The 21,966-nt window shown below is 35.4% G+C and overlaps 1 protein-coding gene across 3 annotated transcripts in view; it reads right to left on the bottom strand.

The window, feature by feature from the left end:
* Window positions 1-6,410: 6,410 nt before the first annotated feature.
* Window positions 6,411-21,966, bottom strand: part of pald1a (phosphatase domain containing paladin 1a) — a 163,960-nt gene continuing 148,404 nt past the window's right edge. For 2 of the 3 annotated variants that reach the window (XM_030163535.1, XM_030163534.1), the window contains exon 20: window positions 6,797-6,946. In XM_030163535.1, coding sequence (XP_030019395.1) covers window positions 6,797-6,946 — 150 coding nt within the window. Of the gene's footprint in view, window positions 6,947-21,966 lie in introns of all 3 variants that reach the window. The other variant, XM_030163533.1, reaches the window with a different exon arrangement.

Here is a 21,966-nt window from a genome sequence, read left to right as displayed (position 1 = left end):
GAATTTAGTGATAAATTGTGTGAAAACTATGGGGAGGGCTTGTGATTCTGGGGGTTTATGCTCAGGGAAGATCTACATGTTACCAATTCATGTCAGAAAAGATATGCAGAGTTTTAAAACTTTAATAAAGATATGTGTAAAAAAATAAATAAATAAAAAAACAACAACAACAAAAAGAACAACAAAATCCATGAATATACAAGAGAACAGCTGTAGAATAGCTGTCCACTGGAGTGACCAGTATGCATGAAAGGGTTAAATATTATATATTGATTTATTTTTCTGCTCTAATTTGATTTTATTTTGGTAAATCCAGGTCAGCCCTAATCATACAGATCAAAGGGAAGAAATAGTGCATTTTAGGCACTTGGAAGACAGATGCTAGTCTTGTAATTTTCTATCTATCTATCTATCTATCTATCTATCTATCTATCTATCTATCTATCTATCTATCTATCTATCTATCTATCTATCTATCTATCTATCTATCTATCTATCTATCTATCTATCTATCTATCTATCTATCTATCTATCATGTTCCTTGTAAATAAACAAAACAAATGAAAGACATTTGCTGTTAAATCAACTTGATTTCTTTATTTTAGCTCAAAAAAAGTGGAACAGAAATGACAGTGACCAACAGACGAACAGTGGCTTTTAAAAATGTTAAATTAACAGGATCCGAATGGTGTCAGTGTTAAAACGTATAGAAATAAGCCATAAAAAAACAAAAAGGATTTGTCATTTATTCCTTGAGTCTGTTTGCTCATGTGAAATGAAACACAGTCACTGTAGATCAAAAATGAGTGACATTTTATCGTGATTAATCGAAATTAATGCACAGCAACAATATGATTAGAAATTTTAATCATTTGACAGCACTAATTTTTTAACATATTTTTTACATTTTTACATTGCCTATCTGACTTATATTACATTCTATCTATCTATCTATCTATCTATCTATCTATCTATCTATCTATCTATCTATCTATCTATCTATCTATCTATCTATCTATCTATCTATCTATCTATCATGTTCCTTGTAAATAAACAAAACAAATGAAAGACATTTGCTGTTAAATCAACTTGATTTCTTTATTTTAGCTCAAAAAAAGTGGAACAGAAATGACAGTGACCGACAGACGAACGGTGGCTTTTAAAAATGTTAAATTAACAGGATCCGAATGGTGTCAGTGTGTTAAAACGTATAGAAATAAGCCATAAAAAAACAAAAAGGTCATTTATTCCTTGAGTCTGTTTGCTCATGTGAAATGAAACAGTCACTGTAGATCAAAAATGAGTGACATTTAATCGTGATTAATCGAAATTAATGCACAGCAACAATATGATTAGAAATTTTAATCATTTCACAGCACTAATTTTTTAACATATTTTTTACATCTTTATATTGCCTATCCATCCATCCATCCATCCATCCATCCATCCATCCATCCATGTTCCTTGTAAATAAACAAATAAAATAAAAATAAAAGGCATTTGCTGTTAAATCAACTTGATTTCTTTATTTTAGCTCAAAAAAAAAGTGGAACAGAAATGACAGACAACGAATACACTTGCATCTATCGAACAGTGGCTTTTAAAAATATTAAATTAACAGGATCCGAATGGTGTTAGGGTGTTAAAACGTCTAGAAATAAGCCATAAAACAAAGGATTTGTCATTTATTTCTTCGACACTAAATACTATTTCCATCTCCATCTTTTAAAACACAATCTGCTTGAAGGATTGAGTCGGAACTCATTATCATACACAGTGCAATGAACAAAATATTCTTGTTTTAAGGCAGGATTCAAGAGGAATTAAATCACAACAAAGAAAGGGTTAAGAGATACTGTAGTTTACACAGACACACTGAACAAGATGTGACTTGTGCTGCAGAAACACAATCATGCATCTGTTGTTGACAATCATAACTCATTGTGAATCACACACAGCTCCGTCTGCTTTCTCAGATGCCGCCGACCAGAGCCGCGCGTCGCAATAAAGGCTGTATTTATCCTTCATCAGCTGATACCGCGTGTATTTTATCTCAAGTATTTGCAGGCCTGGCTGTTTCCAACCATAAATTTTACAGTCAGACGTATAATTTGATTCTAGCTGAAGGCCCGGTGACGTCACGGTAACGGTAACCGTTTCCTGGCACCGAAGTCGGAGCTGATTGAAAGGTATTGTCCCGATTCCGCAGCTGAGCCCACTCCTGCCAAATCCACACTGCGAACAAAACCTTGAGCACAAAGCCGGTGATTTTCTGTTCTCGTCTCGATGGCGAAACGACCCTAAAGTGAGCCGCGTCTGACCTTGTTTCCAAAAAGCCATTCTAGATCGATTTGTGCGCTGTTTTGTGCTTTGTTAGATTCAGACGACAAAAAAACGTACTCTTTTTGTCATTATTATTGCTTTGAAAGGATAGAAAAACCTAAAAAGCTGCGACCTGTGGTTACATGGATAATATTTCTTCAACTTGACTGAAATCTATTTACACAGAGTGGGTTTTATTGACACTTCTTTCATCTCATCTGAAAGAAAGAGGCTTTTAATCTTGTAAAAAATGACCCTTAAACTTTTTCCAAGATTCCACGATGAGGCAATTTCAATTAATATGAACTTCTTCATCTCCTTCAGCCTCTGAATGGATGGGTTAATGGATTAAATATTAAAATTACAGCATTTTAACTTCTTCTAGTGACTGTTTTTAGGATGGAAACATCGAATATGCATCGTTTTGATACTTCTGTCCATCCTGAAAACCCATCATATCACCTACCGTTAGGCTAATGTAAAGCATGTAATGCCACAAAAACACTGGTATGACCCTTTAAACCAGTGTTTCTCACTGTGGGGGGGGGGGGGCGTTTGGAACGAAAAAGCTGAGGGGGGTGGGGGGGCACTCAGACAGAAATGGAGGGCGTTAGTCACTGTTATTCATCACAATGTCCAAGTATCAATATCAGAACAAGTCGTTCTTGTACTAGCAGCATGTAATTTCAATGCTTAATTTGCGCCCCCCCCCCCCCCTCCGTATTCAGGTCTGTCATGTTACTTATTGAGCCCCCGAGCCCGCCCCCCCCCCAAAAAAAAAAAAAAAAATTTTCGGGGGGCAGAAGGCTTATGATGATGTGAGCGGACGTTTGGTCAAAAAAGGTTGAGAAACAATGCTTTAAATGGTCATCGAAGGGGCGAAATTTGAAAAATTCTAGGTGACGTAACTCTAGCAACGCACAAACACAAAAAAAGACTTTAAAACACAAAAAGAAAAATCAAACTAAAATTTCTGACCTTATTTCCAAAAAGCCATTCCAGATCAATGCGTGCGCTGTTTTGTGCTTTTTTGTTAAGATTCAGACGACAAAAAAAAGGACTCTTTTTGTCATTATTATTGCTTTGAAAGGATAGAAAAACCTAAAAAGCTGCGATCTGTGGTTACATGGATAATATTTCTTCAACTTGACTGAAATCTATTTACACAGAGTGAGTTTTATTGACACTTCTTCCATCTCATCTGAAAGAAAGAGGCTTTTAATCTTGTAAAAAAAAAGACCCTTAAACTTTTTCCAGGATTCCACGATGAGGCAATTTCAATTAATATGAACTTCTTCATCTCCTTCAGCCTCTGAATGGATGGGTTAATGGATTAAATATTAAAATTACAGCATTTTAACTTCCTCTAGTGACTGTTTTTAGGATGGAAACATCGAATATGCATCGTTTTGATACTTCTGTCCATCCTGACAACACATCATATCACCTACTGTTAAGCTAATGTAAAGCATGTAATGACACAAAAACACTGGTATGACCCTTTAAACCAGTGTTTCTCAATGGGAGGAAGGGGGGGCGTTTGGAACAAGAAAGCTGAGGGGGGGGGCTCAGACAGAAATGGGGGGTGTTAGTCACTGTTATTCATCACAACGTCTAAGTATCAATATAAGAACAAGCCGTTCTTATACTAGCAGCATGTAATGTCAATGCTGAATTTGCCCCCCACCCCCACCCCCCGGATTAAGGTCTGTCGCGTTACTTATTGAGCCCCCCCTAAAAAAACTTTTTTTTTCAGGGTGCAGAAGGCTTATGATGATGTAAGTGGATGTTCGGTCAAAAAAGGTTGAGAAACAATGCTTTAAACCAGGGGTGTCAAACTCATTTTAGTTCAGGGGCCACATTTACCACAATATGATCTGAAGTGGGCCGAAACCAGTAAAATAATAACTTAATATATATTTAAAAACATTAATATAACAACTCCAAACTTTTCACTATGTTTTAGAGTGAAAAAAGTAAAATTTCATCAAGAAAATGTTTGCATTTACAAACTATCCTTTAAAGAAAATGTGAAAAACATGAACAACCCTGAACAAACTAAAATTTATTAAGAAAAATAAGTGCAATTTTAACAATATTATGCCTCCACGATCTACAAATGCACAAAATGTTTAATAAGACATAATATTATTTAAAAAAAAAAAAAAAAAAAATTGCTCTTACTTGTCTTAAAACATTTCATATTGTTCATATTTGTTCAGGCAAGGACTGTTTGTAAATGTAAATTTTTTCATGTAATTAAACACTTTTTTACCTAAAACAAAGAGAAAAATTTAGAGTTGTCATTATTTATAGGTTATTATGATATTATTTTACTGTTTTTGACCCGTTTAAGATTGAATTGGGCTGCATCTGGCTCTTAAACTAAAAATGATTGTTAATATCTTCAGTGTAATTTTTGCATTTCACAAATTCATCCCATGGGCCAGATTGGACCCTTTGGTGGGCCGGTTTTGGCCACCGGGCCGCATGTTTGACACCTGTGCTTTAAACGGCCATCAAAGGGGTGAAATTTGCACATTCTAGGTGACGTCACTCTAGCAACGTACAAACGCAAAAAAAGACTTTAAAATAGAAAAAGAAAACTCAAACTAAAATTTTTGACTCGTTTTGCTGTTAGTACCTGTATTGTTACATCTGTCAATAAATGATCAAAAAAAGAATGCCTTTATCTTAGTGACAGTAACAGGGATAATGTGTAAAGACACTGATCAGCTTCGCAAAACCAGCAGTTACATTAGCATTTACAACTTTTACATGTACACATGAAATTGTAAAAAAAAAAAAAAAAAAAAAAGGAAAAAAACTAAATTTCTCTGCTCATGCCTTGTCCACACTAATATATATATTTTACAAATCAGATATTTTTCTCTACGTTTTGGCCTTTTGTACACATGCAAAAGGTATTTCAGGTCAAACAAAAATGGAACCTTTTCCAAAAGTATGATTTTTTGTAACAATGATGGCACGACATCCTTTTTTGCTCATGTCTATATTTACTTTGTACACCTAAAACATTAAATCCAGGTGTATAATTTAGTGTACGACCTGCAGTTCATCAAGGTCGTTTAAAGAACACACTTCCACAAACATAACTAACATTTAACCCTTTCATGCACAGTGGTCACTCCAGTGGACAGTTATTCTCCAGCTGTTCTCTTGTATATTCATGGATTTTGTTGTTTTATTTCCATATCAGCCGACACAGTGGACACTTAAATGCATCATCCCATACACTGACATTCATACCATTACTGTAACTTTGCTGTTCTTGATAAATCTGATCTGCACTAACATGTTTGAGTGTAAATCAATTACTTGTTATTGTTAACAGACTGTAATTAACCATTTTTCTTAAACAAAAAGGTTTGTTTTTTTTTTTTGCATATTATCTCCATAAAATGAGTAATAACTAATATTACAGTATGTTAAAATGTGACAAAACATCAGATTAGCATTAAAAAAAATGATTTCATACTTTTCACACAGTGTATCAGTAAATACATGTTTCTTTGCTTTAAAAATTAAATGCATGATGTCCAGCTGAGTGGATATTTTTTGCAACTCCATGAAAAATAGGTTCATGTAAAAATTTTCGATGGCATTGTTTTTTTCAGGCCTCAAGATGAATAAAAACACTCTGGAAAAATAACTTGATTAGGGTCAAAAAACGGTATTCAAAATGTCTCTGAAGGGACATTTTAGAGACAATTTGACCCACATTTTTATTTTTAAATTAATTTTTGCTTTAGTTGGACCATAAGGGATTATCCAAAACAAGGAGCCACTTTATATTGAAATAAATGTTGGAATGGCGATCAATTAAAATTCGCTCTCTGACAGGACATTACTGTGTTTTGACCCATTAAGGTTCTCATAATTCATGCATGAAAGGGTTAAGGTAAGATTTGGAACGATTTGGAGTCGTCATGTGGACCGAATTTTACAAATAATAGAGAAAAGAAGAAAATATCTGTTTGGAAACATATCTGTGTTAGTGTGAACAGGTCATTATACAAAGACAGAGTTAAAGAAAACACCAGATCAGTAACTGTTCACTGACATTCTCCAATTCTGACGTTCTGACAGTTCATTTTTAATGGCATATATGACTAAAGATGTTTTTTTTTAGCAAACTTAAATTAACTTTTTCTTACCTCGATTGCTAAATGAAGCATAAATATCAGTAAATTAAACCCCCAAATCTATCATAGATCAAAAAGGCACACATGTTAACGTCTAACTTTAAGAGAATTACATTAAAAACCTATAAAATGCTAATGTTGCCAGTGAGTTAAAAAAAATACAAAAAAAAAAAAGCTGAATCAAGAACGATACATGAGGTGAAGGAATGCATAATACGGGGTTAAATATAGAAGGCATGGCGTTGTTAAAGGTCTGTTTTTAATTGAAGAGCACAGTACTGTTTTGGTGCGTTCACAGTGATCCCCTCTCAGACGAACTCCCCTCGGAAAGGAAGTGACTGAATGTCCTGCTGTTGCCAGCGGCGACGCAGCCTGGCCAGCGGAGAGTCCCTGGGGTTCTCGAACTCGGAGAAGCCCAGCTGGTTGAGGATGTCGTAAACTCCGGCCCTGGCAGCGACCTACCGCCACAGAAACACACGACATGTTAATGAACAGGCGACTCGGCCAAAGGGGAGCATTTTTTTTTTTTTTTTCTTATTTCTCCGTCATGAAGGCTCTGAACGCCACTTTCCACTCTGATGCCAAATGTAACAGTTTCTAAGACTAAACATGTTTATTCACACATAACGTTGACTGATGCATCACATTTCTCATATTTATCACCACATAATCTGTCACTGACAGTTGACAATACAGCATAAAAAAGCGACTAATGATCTATTATATTGTGACATATACTGTTAACGCCACCACTTTAATAGAAATGTAATTATAGTTTCTGTACATACACCACGCAACAAAAAGGTAATCACTAACATGGAACTTTGCAACATAAAGTACATTTAATGTTACTGCTTGTTAATGAAAATTCAACCTGTAAATCACAGTAAATTGGGCAGATATGATGTAAATTCAACATATAAAGTCGTTACCAAAAGGTCCAAAAACTGCTGCAGTGCTACAATGTGGAAATGATGATAAAATATGATTTCTGTTACTTAACATAACCACGATTAATCCAAAAAACTGCAAAATAGTGATTATGTAATGATGATGTGTGACGGACCTACGTATAAATTAGAGAACATCCACATTATGGCAGAATCCTAAAGACAAAAGTGGTAAAAGAATAAAAGCATGGGTCTGTTTTCATATTCTCTTGGTGAATTTTAATGTTTTTTGGAAAAACAGGCATCATTAGAGACAACGTACGACCTAAAAAGACCACCTGAAGGAGAAACACACATACTGTAAAACATAATGAAAGCTTAATTTACTGAATATGTGCAAATACTGAAGAGCCAAACTTTTCAATAAGAAGTTTGAAAGACTGAAAGAGGCTGTGTTTACTCAGTGGAACAATTGCCACCAGTGGAAAACTCTGAAAAAAAAACTTATTTTTTAAAACCGGGTATGCATATAAACAGGAATTATAGTGGAAGATTACATTTCATTAGCCATATAAACAACTTATTAGGAATTCTGGGCAAAAAACGTGAATATTTTGTGGATATAAACATAGTTATTGATAGTAGAGGAGCTGTTTAGTTTCAGAAAATGGCACCTTGAAGCGGTCAATAACCTATGTTTAAAACAGGCGGCAGCAAGTTTGGTGGAAAAATGGGTTTTCAGTTACGAAACAAAATGACTACGGACAGACGGACAGACTGAATGACAGACGGACAGATATGCTGAATGCTATACACCCAACATTATGTGCCAGGGAGATAAAAACTGCAATTAAAAGAAAAAAAAAGTTTCATTTTACACAACTTTTGTAGTAGCAGATTTCTGTAGGTGCACCTGAACGCACCATGAAGTTCCAGTGCATGCCACATGTTGTGTCAGTGGTACCTTCACACAAAACTCACAAAAAGGACAGAGTTTACTTTAATGTGAAATGCTGCTGCAAAATGGACTATCTATCCTTGATACATATAGCAATTTTGTGTTTTATGTAGAAATTTAGGGTAGGTTAAAGAAATTATAAGTTAAACGTCATCCCGCTCCTTTTTGAATGTTGGACTTTCTTTTACATAATTCTTTTGTTGTTTGGTTTTAATGCAAATTCAAAATAAACAAACAAACATTGGCTGATTTTCTGAATGTTCACACCATTAATACCTATCGGTGGATTTATGTTATTTTATTTTGAAGGAGGAAGGAGCTACAAGTATCAACTATTTTCATTTCCGATTATATTGCTGTTAATCTGTATAATGTTAGATCTGATAAAGTGTTTCCAAGCCCAAGATGATGCCCATAAATGTTTTATTTTTTCAAGTACCCAAAGATATTCAGTTTAATGGATGCAAAAATGGAAAATATTATTAATTGTTAAAATACTTGCCAGTTTAATATTCAGCAACTAATAACGTGAACGTTGTTGCTCTGGTGGAATTCATTTCTTTCCATAGAATACCCTGGTGGAAATCTGTTCACATCCTTAAGTGAACAAGCATTGTAGCAGTCACGGACTTGCACTGCTGCCTGTATTTTTATTTATTTATTTTACTGTTTTTTTTTATAAATATCTGTTTTATGCCTTTAGTGCATAGTTGAATTGAAGAATGAAAGGAAATATGAGCAGAGACATTATGGAAGTGACCTGCAGCAAATGGCCTCAAGCAAGGATTTCTTGTGGCTTATTCATCAAGTCCTCTGTGTATAAAGGCGTTAATCAATATTTTTTGTTTGCATACAAGAATGAGGTTGTTTTCGCTGGGGAATCACCTTATGTGCAGTGATACTAATGGTAATATCTGTAGTGGGAGCAGTGGAGTATTGATTCAGATATGGACTACTTCTGCACTAACACCTGCCTTCATCAACCACTAACAACACGTTTTAGGGATTTATCTAATTACTGTATAATGGTTTACATTAGGGCACAGGTGTCAAACATGCGGCCCGGGGGCCAAATTCAGCCCACCAAAGGGTCCAGTCCGGCTTTTGGGATGAATTTGTGAAATGCAAAAATTACACTAAGATATTAACAATCCCTTCATTTCAGGTTCCACATTCAGACCAATTCATTCTCCAGTGGGCAGGATTCAGTTAAATACTATCATAATAACCTGTAAATAATGACAACTCCAAATTTTTCTCTTTGTAAATGTAAATATTTTTCATGTATTTACACTAAAACAAAATATAATTTCGCAAAAACTGTGAATAACCTGAACAAATATGAACAACCTGAAATGTCTTAAGAGAAGTAAGTACAATATTAACAAGATTCTGCGTGTTACTGAATGTTTTGTGTATTTGTAGATCCACTGTGATCTGTAAGTCATAATGTACGTGTGTAAATGATAAACTGAGGCAGAATATTGTTAAATTACACTTATTTTTTCAGTTTGTTCAAGTTATTCACATCTTTTGAAAGGATACTTTGTAGATGTAAACCTTTTCATAATGTAAATTTATTTTTTTTGCTCTAAAAGAGAAAAGTTTGGAGTTGACATTATTTATATATTATTATGTAATTATTTTACTGGTTCGGCCTGAAACAACATGATTTTTACACTATTGATTAATATCTTCAGTGTTTTTTTGTTTTTTTTTTTGCATTTCACAAATTCATCCTACGGGCCAGATTGGACCCTTTGGTGGGCTGGATTTGGCCCCGGGCCGCATGTTTGACACCTGTGCTGTACATTGTTAATGTTACAGTGAATGTTAGTACAAGTTGCTCATTGTTGAACGTCTGTGTGTCTGTGTTGTTCCTCTGCTGTCAACGTGATGACGTCATCATGCGACAAGTCGACTCGACTTCGACTTTACTGACAAATAAGTTGACCTGAAAAAATCTGAAGTCACTAATGCCCTAGTTTACATATTTGTACTTGAGTCTTCTATGTCACTTAGGTTATACAGAGTGTTTTGTCTGTCTGTGCAACTGTAACACAAACCATTTCCCCCAGGATCAATAATGACTCCGGTTGCACAGATGGAAAAACGTGGCTCAGACCTGTTCGGCACTGGGAGCGCTGGGACCACCGTCATGGGAAATGAACGGGTAGTCGAGTCCTTGTGCGTTCTTGACTCATTATGGAATGAAAGAGGGCAAAGAGAGGTTTCCCCTCACTGCGAGGTTTCCCTTAGCGTTCATGTTAAACTTGGCAGGTCGTGCTGACTCATGGTCTGCTGAGGCCATCATTAAGACTGATGGGAAACACCGCAGATGACCAGAAACATCTGGCCGTAAAATCAAACAATGCAAACACACATAAACACAGCCGGCAGACACGGATGCCTTATAAAAACGTAAAGGTCCGACAGGCCGTTAGCAGTGCCACAGTTTGGGTAGATCACTAAAAACGAATAAACTGTGATGTTTAGCCACAAGACGTACAGCAAAGAATTCATGATCACATCACAGTCACATCTTGTAATGCATTATGCAAAACACTGCATTATGTAATAACTCAACATGTCATAGATTTTCACTCATTATGTAATAACACCCAAGTCAGTAGACATTTATGGTGACAGTCAGTTTGCCTGTTAATATTCCAGCATGAAATGAGACTTAATAAAAAGCGTGAAATGAGAGCAAGTGCAGCCTTTGTGTAGCCCTTTTGTCATGTGACAATGTTTAACGTGACAAACACTGACATGTATATACAGGGTGGGGAAGCAAAATTTACAATACTTTGAGGCAGGGATTGAAAGACAGTGTATGACCAGTTAGTTTATTGAAAGTCATGAGAATTTATTTGCCACAAGAAAATGCACATAATAGAAAATGTTTTTATTCTATGTGTCCTCCTTTCTCAATAACTGCCTTCACACGCTTCCTGAAACTTGCGCGAGTGTTCCTCAAATATTCGGGTGACAACTTCTCCCATTCTTCTTTAATAGTATCTTTAAGAAAGTCGACATTGCTGTGTGATGTTCTATTGGTAGCATGTTCTAAAACGCCCCAAATAACAGAATCCAGAGGGTTTAGATCTGGGCTAGAAGGCGGCCTTAAACATGATTCCCAAAAATTGCTAAAGTTGGATTTGTTGCTGCTGTCAGCAAATGTTTTGGTGTTCTTGTGTAAGATTTTAACTTCAAATCATATTTTACTGCATTTCTAACGGTCTTGTTGTCTACCTCGAGCTCAATTGCCATTTTTCTCATGGATTTGTTTGGATCCTTCAGGATTTTGGATTTGAGAGCTTTAATAAAAGCTTTGGTACATTTTTTGTTGCTTCCTCCACTTCCAGACTTTCTCGTAATAGTTTTGCTCATAGTCATTCTCTTCTTTCCATTATAAACAGTCTTTATGGACACTCCAACTATTTTTGAAATCTCCTTTGGTGTGACGAGTGCATTCAGCAAATCACACACTCTTTGACGTTTACTTTCCTGATTACTCATATGGGCAAAAGTTTCTGAAAAGGTATGGATAATAGTGTTAGGTATGATTATGACATCAATATATGTTTGGTTTCAAAACAATTGATGTAGTGCCTGCTGAGAAAAAACAACTAAATGTTCATTGTAAATTTTGCTTCCCCACCCTGTACAGTCGCGGAAAAAATTATTAGACCACCAAAAGTCATCAAAAACAATAATTATGCAATCAAGTACTAACTCCTGTGTGTGTCATGTGACTAAAACAGACAGAAAAGAAAACATGGAATGCCTAAAAGCACTGTTTTTTCAGTACAATGTCATAGCTGTTGATGTAAGAACTGAAGCGATGTTGGTTATTATCAAGAAAACCATGGAAAATGGATGGATATCAGCTCTGAAATTAAACTCTTACGAGCTATTTTTTTTTTTTTTTGTTAATTTAGTTCAGGGCTCTCAAACTCATTTTCCTTCAGGGGGCATATTCAGCCTGATTTGATCTGCAGTGGGCCGAACCAGTGAAATAATAATGACAACTCCAAATTTTTGTCTTTGTTTAAGTCTAAAGAAAAAAAAACATTAAATTATGAAAATACTTACTTTTATAAACTATCCAAACAAAAAACATGTGAATAACCTGAAAAAAACTGAAATTTCTTAAGAAAAATAAGTGCAAATTTAGCAATATTCTGCCTCAACTTATCATTTCTACATGTGCATTATTGGATCTACAAAGACACTAAACACTTAGTAACAGGCAGATAAATAGTTAAAATTGTGCTTAATTTTCTTCAGATATTTCAGTTTGTTCATATTTGTTCAGGTTATTCACATTTGGTTGTTACAGGATAGTTTTTAAATGTAAATATTTTCGTCATTTAATGTTATTTTTGGCACGAAAACAAAGACAAAAAATTGAAGTTGTTAATTCAAGATTTTTTGCTTAATTCAAGATTTTTTGCTAAATTTAAGATTTTTTTTTGCTTAATTGAAGATTTTTTTTGGCTTAATTGAAGATTTTTGTTTTTCTTAATTGAAGATATTTTTTTTTGCTTAATTCAACATTTTTTCCTTAATTCAAGCTAAATTATTTTTTTTTGCTTAATTCAGTTCAAGACTGTGGAATTTTTGACTTGGCAAAAACATCCCACAGGCCAGATTGGAACCTTTGGCGGGCTGCATTTGGCCCCTGGGCTGCATATTTGAGACCCCTGCTTTAGTTGTACCAGGCATTAAAATGAACAAGAAATTGAAGAAAACAAGGGGTGGTCTAATCATTGTTTTCCGCGACTGTATATCTTAATGAACTTACCAGTGAGACTGATCTCATGAAATCACAGTGTATACGGTGTTACGCCAGTTCTTACGGCATTTAGTGGGCTATATGTACACATTCTCATACTTTCATGTGTTATTCAAAGCCATTTGATCGCGTCTCAATTTATGCCAAGATCTCCACTTCACATAACTCAAACCCATAACCCTAACCCTCAATGCGTGGTATTTGACACGCAGAAAGCTTATAATGAGTACAGATAATGGGCCAATTAACGCCAATTAAAAGTGGCGTGTATATTTACATGAGTCATAATACCACATTGTATCAGTAGAAAACAGCATGACTTTATTTGCAGTCTGAGAGTTTCAACTATATTGACAATAGGGGTGTTATTGTTAGCCTGAATGACAAGGGGATTCATTTAAAGATGAGAAATCAAAGTTTATGAACCTAACATAGCATGTATTATCTATCGGTTGTTTAATGACTTCAGCGCTTACACAATTTACTGTAAACTGTAGATGTTAATCTGAATTTAAAAAAAAAACAAAAAAAAAAACTAAAGACACAACACATTCCCAAAAGGAAAACTCATCATCTTGTTTTGCCTGTGACTCAAACAACCCAACTGCAGAGAAATTCCACAATAACTGCAAGCGACTCGACACGGTGGCTTGAGCACTGAGCGTATGGTTGTACGGAGAGATTATTTCGTCTATTACATTAAAGATGCAGGATTACGACGACATGCACTTTATTTCTGCAGCCGTCAGCTCTCGGTCCAATTCATGAGATTAAATGTATAATATTGACAATATTTGGTGCTGTTATGGAAAAGCAACCACGTTTTAGGTTCAGCATGAAAGAATCCGATCAGTGATTGGTAATAACAGCTGTCAATCATGTATTTAACCCGGTATCCATCTGGGAATGTGTCTTCAGTCAAATTTTTTGGTGTGATATCTGTCTTTTTTTAAATAGAAAACTAGATATTTCTCTAAACTTTAACACTGAAAATATTTTCTTTGGTTTCTTTATTAATGATTTGCCTGTTAAGAAATTGTTTATTCTTAATCTTATTTCATTATTAGCAAAATTTCATGTGCATACAAGCAAATTTGCCAAACAGAAACCCAGCTTTGTAGTCTTTCAGTCTTACTTAAAATCCTACTTGGACACTCTTAACTTCTGCACTAACCCTAAAGCTGTGAAAACTAAAGCCTTAAGTAATGAATTTAAGTTGTTATATATATATATATATATATATATATATATATATATATATATATATATATATATATATATTAATATTGTTTATTCTTTTACTTTTCTGTAATTTACTTACCTATAAATGTATTTATTTATATTTAATTTCTTCCTGCCTTACCTCAAGCATGTATGGTTTTTTTTCTCCATGTTCTGATGTTTTATTTGTATACGACATTGTGTAAATAAAGTTTTGAAAAAAAAACCCAAAAACCGGTATCTATCTGTGTTTAGCCTAAATATGCATCGTGGAACAGATTAGATTAGATTGGATTCCTTTTATTGTCATTGCAAATAAATACAACAAAATTTTAAAGCACAAGGTCAAAACGGGATCCATAAAAAAAGTGTAAAAACAGATTTTCTACAGCCTGAAAACACAAACAATACCGGCAAAAGTATCATATCCTCTCAAAACATTTGAATTATACCACACTTAAAGTTAATTTTGGGTTAATGAAGTATCAAGAACTGCAGATTCTAATGTGTTAAGTTAAAGGAATGTATCTAAATTAGCACAAAAGAATGTTTAGTTACCTGAGTATTGTAGAAGCCAATAATGTAATAACAACCTATAACGTAATAATGGCCGATAATGTAATAAATTTGCTATTTTTAAAATGTAATAGGCCAATAACATAATAAAAGTCCTGAACCGATAATGTAATAGCTTTTGGCCAATAATGTTATAACTTATTACGTTACTGGCTCAATTATTACATTTGCAAAGGATTTTTTTTTACCAGGCCGATAACGTAATAACCAGCCAATAAATTGTAACGTTATTGGCCAAAATTATTATGTTATTGGTTCAGGACTTTTATTACGCTATTGGCCAGATATTACATTATTGGCTTATTACATTTTAAAAATGGCAAATTTATTACGTTATCGACCGTTTTTCTGTTATCGGCTGTCATTACATTATTGGCTTCTACAAGTAGCTACAAAAAACATAACCAAACTTTTGCATAATAGTCATTTTTATCACTTTTGAAAGAAAGTTGTTTCTTAGTTTTTCCTCATATACTCACTTAGAATTAAGTTATCCTGCAACATCTTACAGGTCACACAATCAAGCTGTTAAACACGCTACTAAAGAATTTATATATTTATTTGACAAACTCTTCACTGCAGACATTTTGGCTGTTGTTATTTAAATGCCATCTGCTAAAAAAAAAAAAAAAAAAAAATACACTGAATAACAGCCAAAACCCTGCATATGCCAGTTGATATAAACCCTGGCGTTGCTACAAGGTGGTGAAATAAACATATTTTGTTGATCCACATGAGGACTGGTTCATCATTTTTGTTATACTTTGTCATTTCTGGATGCGGTAAACTCATCTCTGGCCAGTTCTAAACACACCCGGTACCGAACGAGGCTGAAGCAGCTGTGTGCTAGTTTTCAGGATCTGTGAAAAAAGCCACTTGATGAGTCAGTAGTGCTAATGTGGCCCAGAATGCCTTGCCAGTTTAACCTCTCCCTCCTTTGGTCTCCTCCAGCAGGGAGGGGAATGTGCAGATTTGAGATGGAAATGAATGAAAGAGGAGAAATGTGAAAATCCTGATTTAAATAAAGATTGCATGTGGGGATGCATACTTTTCATACCAAGCGTCTTCACATTATCTGGTTTCAGATAGGACTGCGTAATTGGCTCTAAACTGTGAGGTATTCCTGCATGAAGTTCACTGTAAAAATGCACTGTCAAGCTGAGGACGGCATAATTGAACAATGACCAGGAATAATAGCATAGAGACATCCTTTTTTCTAACAAAGATTATAGCTTTGTGAGCCAACATTGTGCAGAAATAAACATGAGGCACCACAGAGTGTGGTCTAGATTACCTATTTGCTGACCATACAAAATCAAATCTTACAACAGATATCATGTAACATTAAAAAAAAAGTTTCATTTTGTGGAGTCAACACTTAACAAAAACCTTCAGTCCCGTGAATGGTCTCAGTCGGAGCGAACGCAGCTTCTATTGCGCTGTTGTCTTAACAAAAACAGATTTTTAGGGCAAATAGATGCATTGCTCTAAGTTTCCATGTGATGGTGTTTGATGTGTTCTGGACCAGATCCAGGCTGAGCTGCTGGAGCTGTTTGGGAACAAATGAGTGGGTGAAGCAGAGCCATTAGTCAGAGGATGGGAGTCCCTGGAGAACCTCTGGATCTGCCGTTAACCAGAACACTTAACCTGACTCATCCACTCCACAGACCAGCTGTTTAAATAGTGGATGTGTGAAACCCCAGAGCGGCTAAAAGTCATGTAGGAGAGTTCACGGTGACATCATGATTTCCCCGAAGACGTTGTTAGAGCCGAGCAGACATGGAGAGATCATGGGCAGTCACTGGGGTCAGAACCGGAGACGCTGACATTGTGTCTAGTGATAAAACTTTGCAATCTGGTTCTTCTTTCTGGTTCTTGACATGTTTTAACAGGGTGCTTTTGCTCTGTCTCCAAATAACAATTCCAGACTTTTTCAAAACTACTATTTTTTTCCCCCATGACCTTAACTTTATGAACTTTTTTCATGCCTACTTTTTTTTTGGGTGAGATTGTACCTGTTGTGTGTAGGGATGCACCGATCCGACTTTTTCAGTTCTGATGCCAATATTGATGTTGAGGCCTTAGGTATTGGTCAATACCCAATATCGATCCAATATTGTTGTTGACTGATAAAGCTACAAGCCTTTCCTACTGCGGTGTTTCCTGTGGAATTTATTCTATTGTTTTTATTTGGTAGTGGTTTATTGTTCTTTTTTTTGTTGTTTTTAACTGTATGGGTTTTTATGTTTTTTAATCTATTCTTGTATTTTATTCTTTTTTTTGGGGTTTATTTATTCTTCTGTACAGCACTCTTTTCTTTGTTGTACCGTTCTATGTCTTTTAATCTATTCTGTGTTTTATTCTTTTATTTTGGCTTTAATTATTCTTCTGTACAGGACTCTTTTCTTTTTTGTACCGTTCTATGTCTTTTAATCTATTCTGTGTTTTATTCTTTTATTTTGGTTTTAATTATTCTTCTGTAAAGCACTTCCACTAGGTTCACTGCGGTTGTTTTAACCCTTTCATGCATGAATTATGAGTACCTTAGTCAAGATTTTTTTCTTGAGTGTTTTTATTCCTCCTTGGGCATGAAAAAACCAATGCAATCAATTTTCTTTTTTTTTCTTTTCATTGAGTTAGAAAAATTTTTGAAGTAAAGAAACGTGTTTAAATCCCAACATCAGAAAGTGAGATGAAAACAATGAAAATAAAACATTTTTAATGCTGCTAATCTGATGTTTTCTCACATTTTAACATATTCTAATGCTAGTTATTACTCACTTCATGGAGATAATATACAAAAAAAAAAAAAAAAAAGTCTAACAATTAACAACTGATTTACACTTAAACATGTTAGTGCAGATCAGGTTTATCAAGACCAGGCGAAGTTACAGTAATGGTATGAATGTCAGTGTATGGGATGATGCATAAGTGTCCACTGGGTGGCTGATATGGAACTAAAACATCAAAACCTATAAATATACAACAGTTTTGAATAACTGTCCACTGTAGTGACCACTATGCATGAAAGGGTTGAAGTGCTTTACAAATAAAGTTGGATTGGATTGGAATTGATCACTTGGTGAATGTGTGGGTTGGCTGGTTTCTGTCCTACTTATTTAATAAGGACCCCCCGCATGCCTCTCAATTTCATCTACTGCTCTGATGTCAGCCATTAAGTGTCTATAAATGTCTGTCCCATTCATCTCGTTCTCTTTCTGTCTCTCAAATTTCACGAGGTACGCACATGGACGTACAGCTGCAGGCGCCAATGGTGGGGTGTACCACAGCAAAACCTTACCAGAGGAAACATTGCTGGTGTGGTGAGCTCCGTCCTGCCCCCTCAAATTAAAGTTTCCAAAGGTAGGGAAAAGGAAAACGAGCAGCACCACAGCAGGAGACTCTTAAGTTTCACTTTCACTTTTGGTCGTATGGTCTGCGTGTACTCATTGTGGGGTATGGCACAGACCGCATCCCCCTGTACACCACCCCCCCACTAAGGATTGGTCTTACGGATCGGTTCCTTTTACCGATCCCCAATCCAGCTAAAATGTTGATATTGGATCCCATATCTGATCCTAAAATTGGATCGGTACAACCCTACTGTGTATAGTAGAAAAGTTCATTTTAATAAATGTATAAATGAATGAATACATAATTTGCAGTAAATTATGTTTTACTGACAGAAACTTTTTCAAAACATATGAAAATCACAATGGTCCATGGATATCACACAAGCAAGTTTCCCTAGAATCATTCCAGTAGCAACCGGTTAGTGAAATCCTTTCAAGTTTTTTATATACTTTCCCCACATATTTCTTATCATACAAGATTATGTGACATGAGAGCAACTTTTTCCATACTTTATCAAGACTTTCACACAAAGTTCCAGACTTTTTGAGGTCTGGAAAACAGCATTTCAAAATTCCAGTCGTTTTAAGACTTTCAAGACCTGCACAAGCACCCTGTTTAACCTTTTTCTTGCAGATGATGAAACCAACTATTGCTAGGATTTTAGAAATGCTGAGGTCATGAGTCCAGTCTTCCCCAACACCACTCCACCTAGTTTTTCCACAAACCAACAACCAAACACTGCATCACTTTGGTTTACTCAGTAATCATTTTACACACATTTTCTGTAAACTCCATCTCCTTGTGTTGTGCTCAAAATATTTTAATCTCTTTTGACACTCACACAGATGTCATCATGGAAGAGGCTGCACAAACTTGGCTGTGCTTTTGCAGTTTTTTAAGTTTAATTGTAAATTAGTCTGGAAGTCAAAACAAAAAAGAGATATAATTACCATGTGTTCTAACAAAACAGGGTATTGTTTTCACTCAAGTCTGCCAGTGTGTGATGAGCATAACTCAAAACCTTAACCACTGATTTCCATGAGTGAATATCTGTAGAAGAGACTAGATTTTGGTGCATCTGGCTGCAAAATAAAGAACATTTTGCGAATATTAATGGAGGCTTTTTTTTCCCTACTTAGAGTTCACATCCCCTTTGAGGAGCATCGATTTTCTTTGCACTTACTTATATTCCCCAAAATGTTGGTTCATAAACAGGGCAGTAGTCATGGATTTATTTTTAGTATATTTATTTTCCTTGGTATAATTGAAGACAGACTTGCAAGGACATAAAAATGCAGCCACTGTCTTGATATTCCTTTTTGGGGAGTCTTGCCTCACAAAGTTTTACAGGATTGGACTTTGCAAACTTTACAGAAAAAGTAAGAGTGTGTGGATGGGAAACTTCTAAAAGAGAAAAGATTAATGAGGTGTTTCTGTACTTTTGGACCAACAACTACAATTCTGCAGATATACAGATACATTTGGAATTGATTGAAAGGGTGTTGAGGCAAAACAAACAAAAACAAGAGGCTCTTATCTCTGCAGCAGCAGGAGCAGCAGATGTTCAACCAACTGTAGAATAATCCTGGCAAATTTTAAGGCTTTTACAATTACATCTAAATGGAAAAGATAAAATTATTGTGACAAACTCCAACGTAGTTGTCGGAGAAGTTATGACTTCTATCTGAGGACTGGTTATGGGGCTTTAGGGAGACAAATCCTTTCTAGTATATACAGACAAAAACATGTTAGAATATAGTTTTACAACCCGCTATCCAAGGTTTCAATGTTTAAGTTTGTATTACACCTCATTCTTTAAAACAACAATGGTATATTCTCCAACCACTTCTCGCTGAGTTTACTTTTACTCCCACCCGAGTTAATAATGTCTACTTGTAGTGGTGTATTTTTATTTTTTTTTTGTTCCACCACAGCCTTCAGATAACAAGCTGAATTACAAAGTTCTTACTATAGATAAAAATGAAGCTCACAGTTTCACACTACTACTGCAGCCTACAAACAGATATTGGATGTTGCAGAAATTGCTAGTGTAGATCTCATGTTCAATTTCCGTGCTATCAAAAACATATACGCAGGTTCATTCTCCAGTCGGTACCTTGACCAAGGTACTGATGATGATCTGGAGTTGGTTCAATGGCAGCGCACTGCTCCTAATATGCTACTTGCTAATGCTAATTGCTAAGCGCTGTGTGTGTTGGGTTGTGAGGATGGGTAATGCCTCTTACCCAACAGTCCCTGACATTTTAACATGTTTGTAGAGCATTTATTAAATCAAACTCAACAAAATGTAAAGATTTGCTGAGATGCTGGATTAAAGAGTCAACACTGAAAAACAACACAAACCAATATAAACGTGTAATTCTCAAATAACCAACCAAATACATTCTGATCTAATATTGTTTTTACAATTATTACACTATTAAGTATTCTTTTTATCTGGCTTCATTTTGCACATATTTATAGCCTGTACATGCTGTAAATATGCTGTACGTACTTTATTATATACTGTATTGTATATTATTTCATACCCAACGTTGATCCTACCTCTGCATATTTATATCACAGTATCTGTATTGTTGTTATTGTTATTTACTTACGATGCTTTTATCTTTATTCTTCTATTGTAGAACACTTTGGTCAACCTTGGTATTTGTAAAGCACTTCAGAAATAAAAATTGATTGACTGATTGATTGATTGATATCACATTGCTTTGCACTTGTCATTAGATGCAATCTGCATTTCATTGCCTTGTACTTACTGATGTGCAGTGACAAAGTTGAATCAATGAATTAAATCTATTTTCCGCAGTGATCACGATACTGTATTATTTCACCCTGCCTGATCCAGTCAATGAAAGAGATCATTTGGAGTGCTTTATTCCCCTGGAAAATGGAATAAAAGCTCAATCAGTGTAAAAACGCCTCATGTAACCACCTCAATTACTTCTATCTGAAAAAGAGGGGATTGTATATACCTTTAATAATCTGTTCAAGAGGAAATTATTAACCATGTGAATACTTAATCAGTTCTGGGGGTAAATTAGGAAGCATGGTGGGTTTCAAAGAGGGAGAGAAATGGCATCTGGGTCTGATACAACTTTTTTTCCTCGATGGTCAAAAGGCCTGGAACAAACATCAAAGTGCATGTTATATTTTAAGGGACCATCTTTATTTTGGGTTGAAACTGGGGAACTTCTTTGTATTCATCTTCCTTTTCTGTAGTTCTGGTAGAGCAGGGGGAAAAAATGACTTTGTGGATGGGAAGTCATATTCCAATTAAGTGCTTTGAGTATGCAAACACACATCTCATCTGTTCAGCATCCATGTTGGAATCTTTGATCAGAGTGACTTCAATGAGACTGAAGACATACAGTCCATGTATATGTAGCGATGGACACGTTCACTTCAAGTAAATCTATAAAGACAAGGTGTATGTGCAGCGGAAACAGCTGCAGCCTGCATGCTGAGATGGAGAAGTATGGCACCATGCTAAAGACTAATTAAAATAATGTGATCTTTGATTGTTGACGCCTGTTAGTTTGACTCATGACAGTATTTCAGGGTGACAGTGAGCAGAGCTGTCGGCGAGATGTCTTTCATGCTGTACTGAAGAGATCCAAACAGCCAATTCTCATTAGAGCAGCAGGAGGAGCAGAG

This window comes from Sphaeramia orbicularis, chromosome 19 (assembly GCF_902148855.1).
Source record: "Sphaeramia orbicularis chromosome 19, fSphaOr1.1, whole genome shotgun sequence".
NCBI lineage: Eukaryota > Metazoa > Chordata > Actinopteri > Kurtiformes > Apogonidae > Sphaeramia > Sphaeramia orbicularis.
Note: the sequence above shows the minus strand (reverse complement) of the source record. Positions and strands in the feature narration are given on the sequence as shown.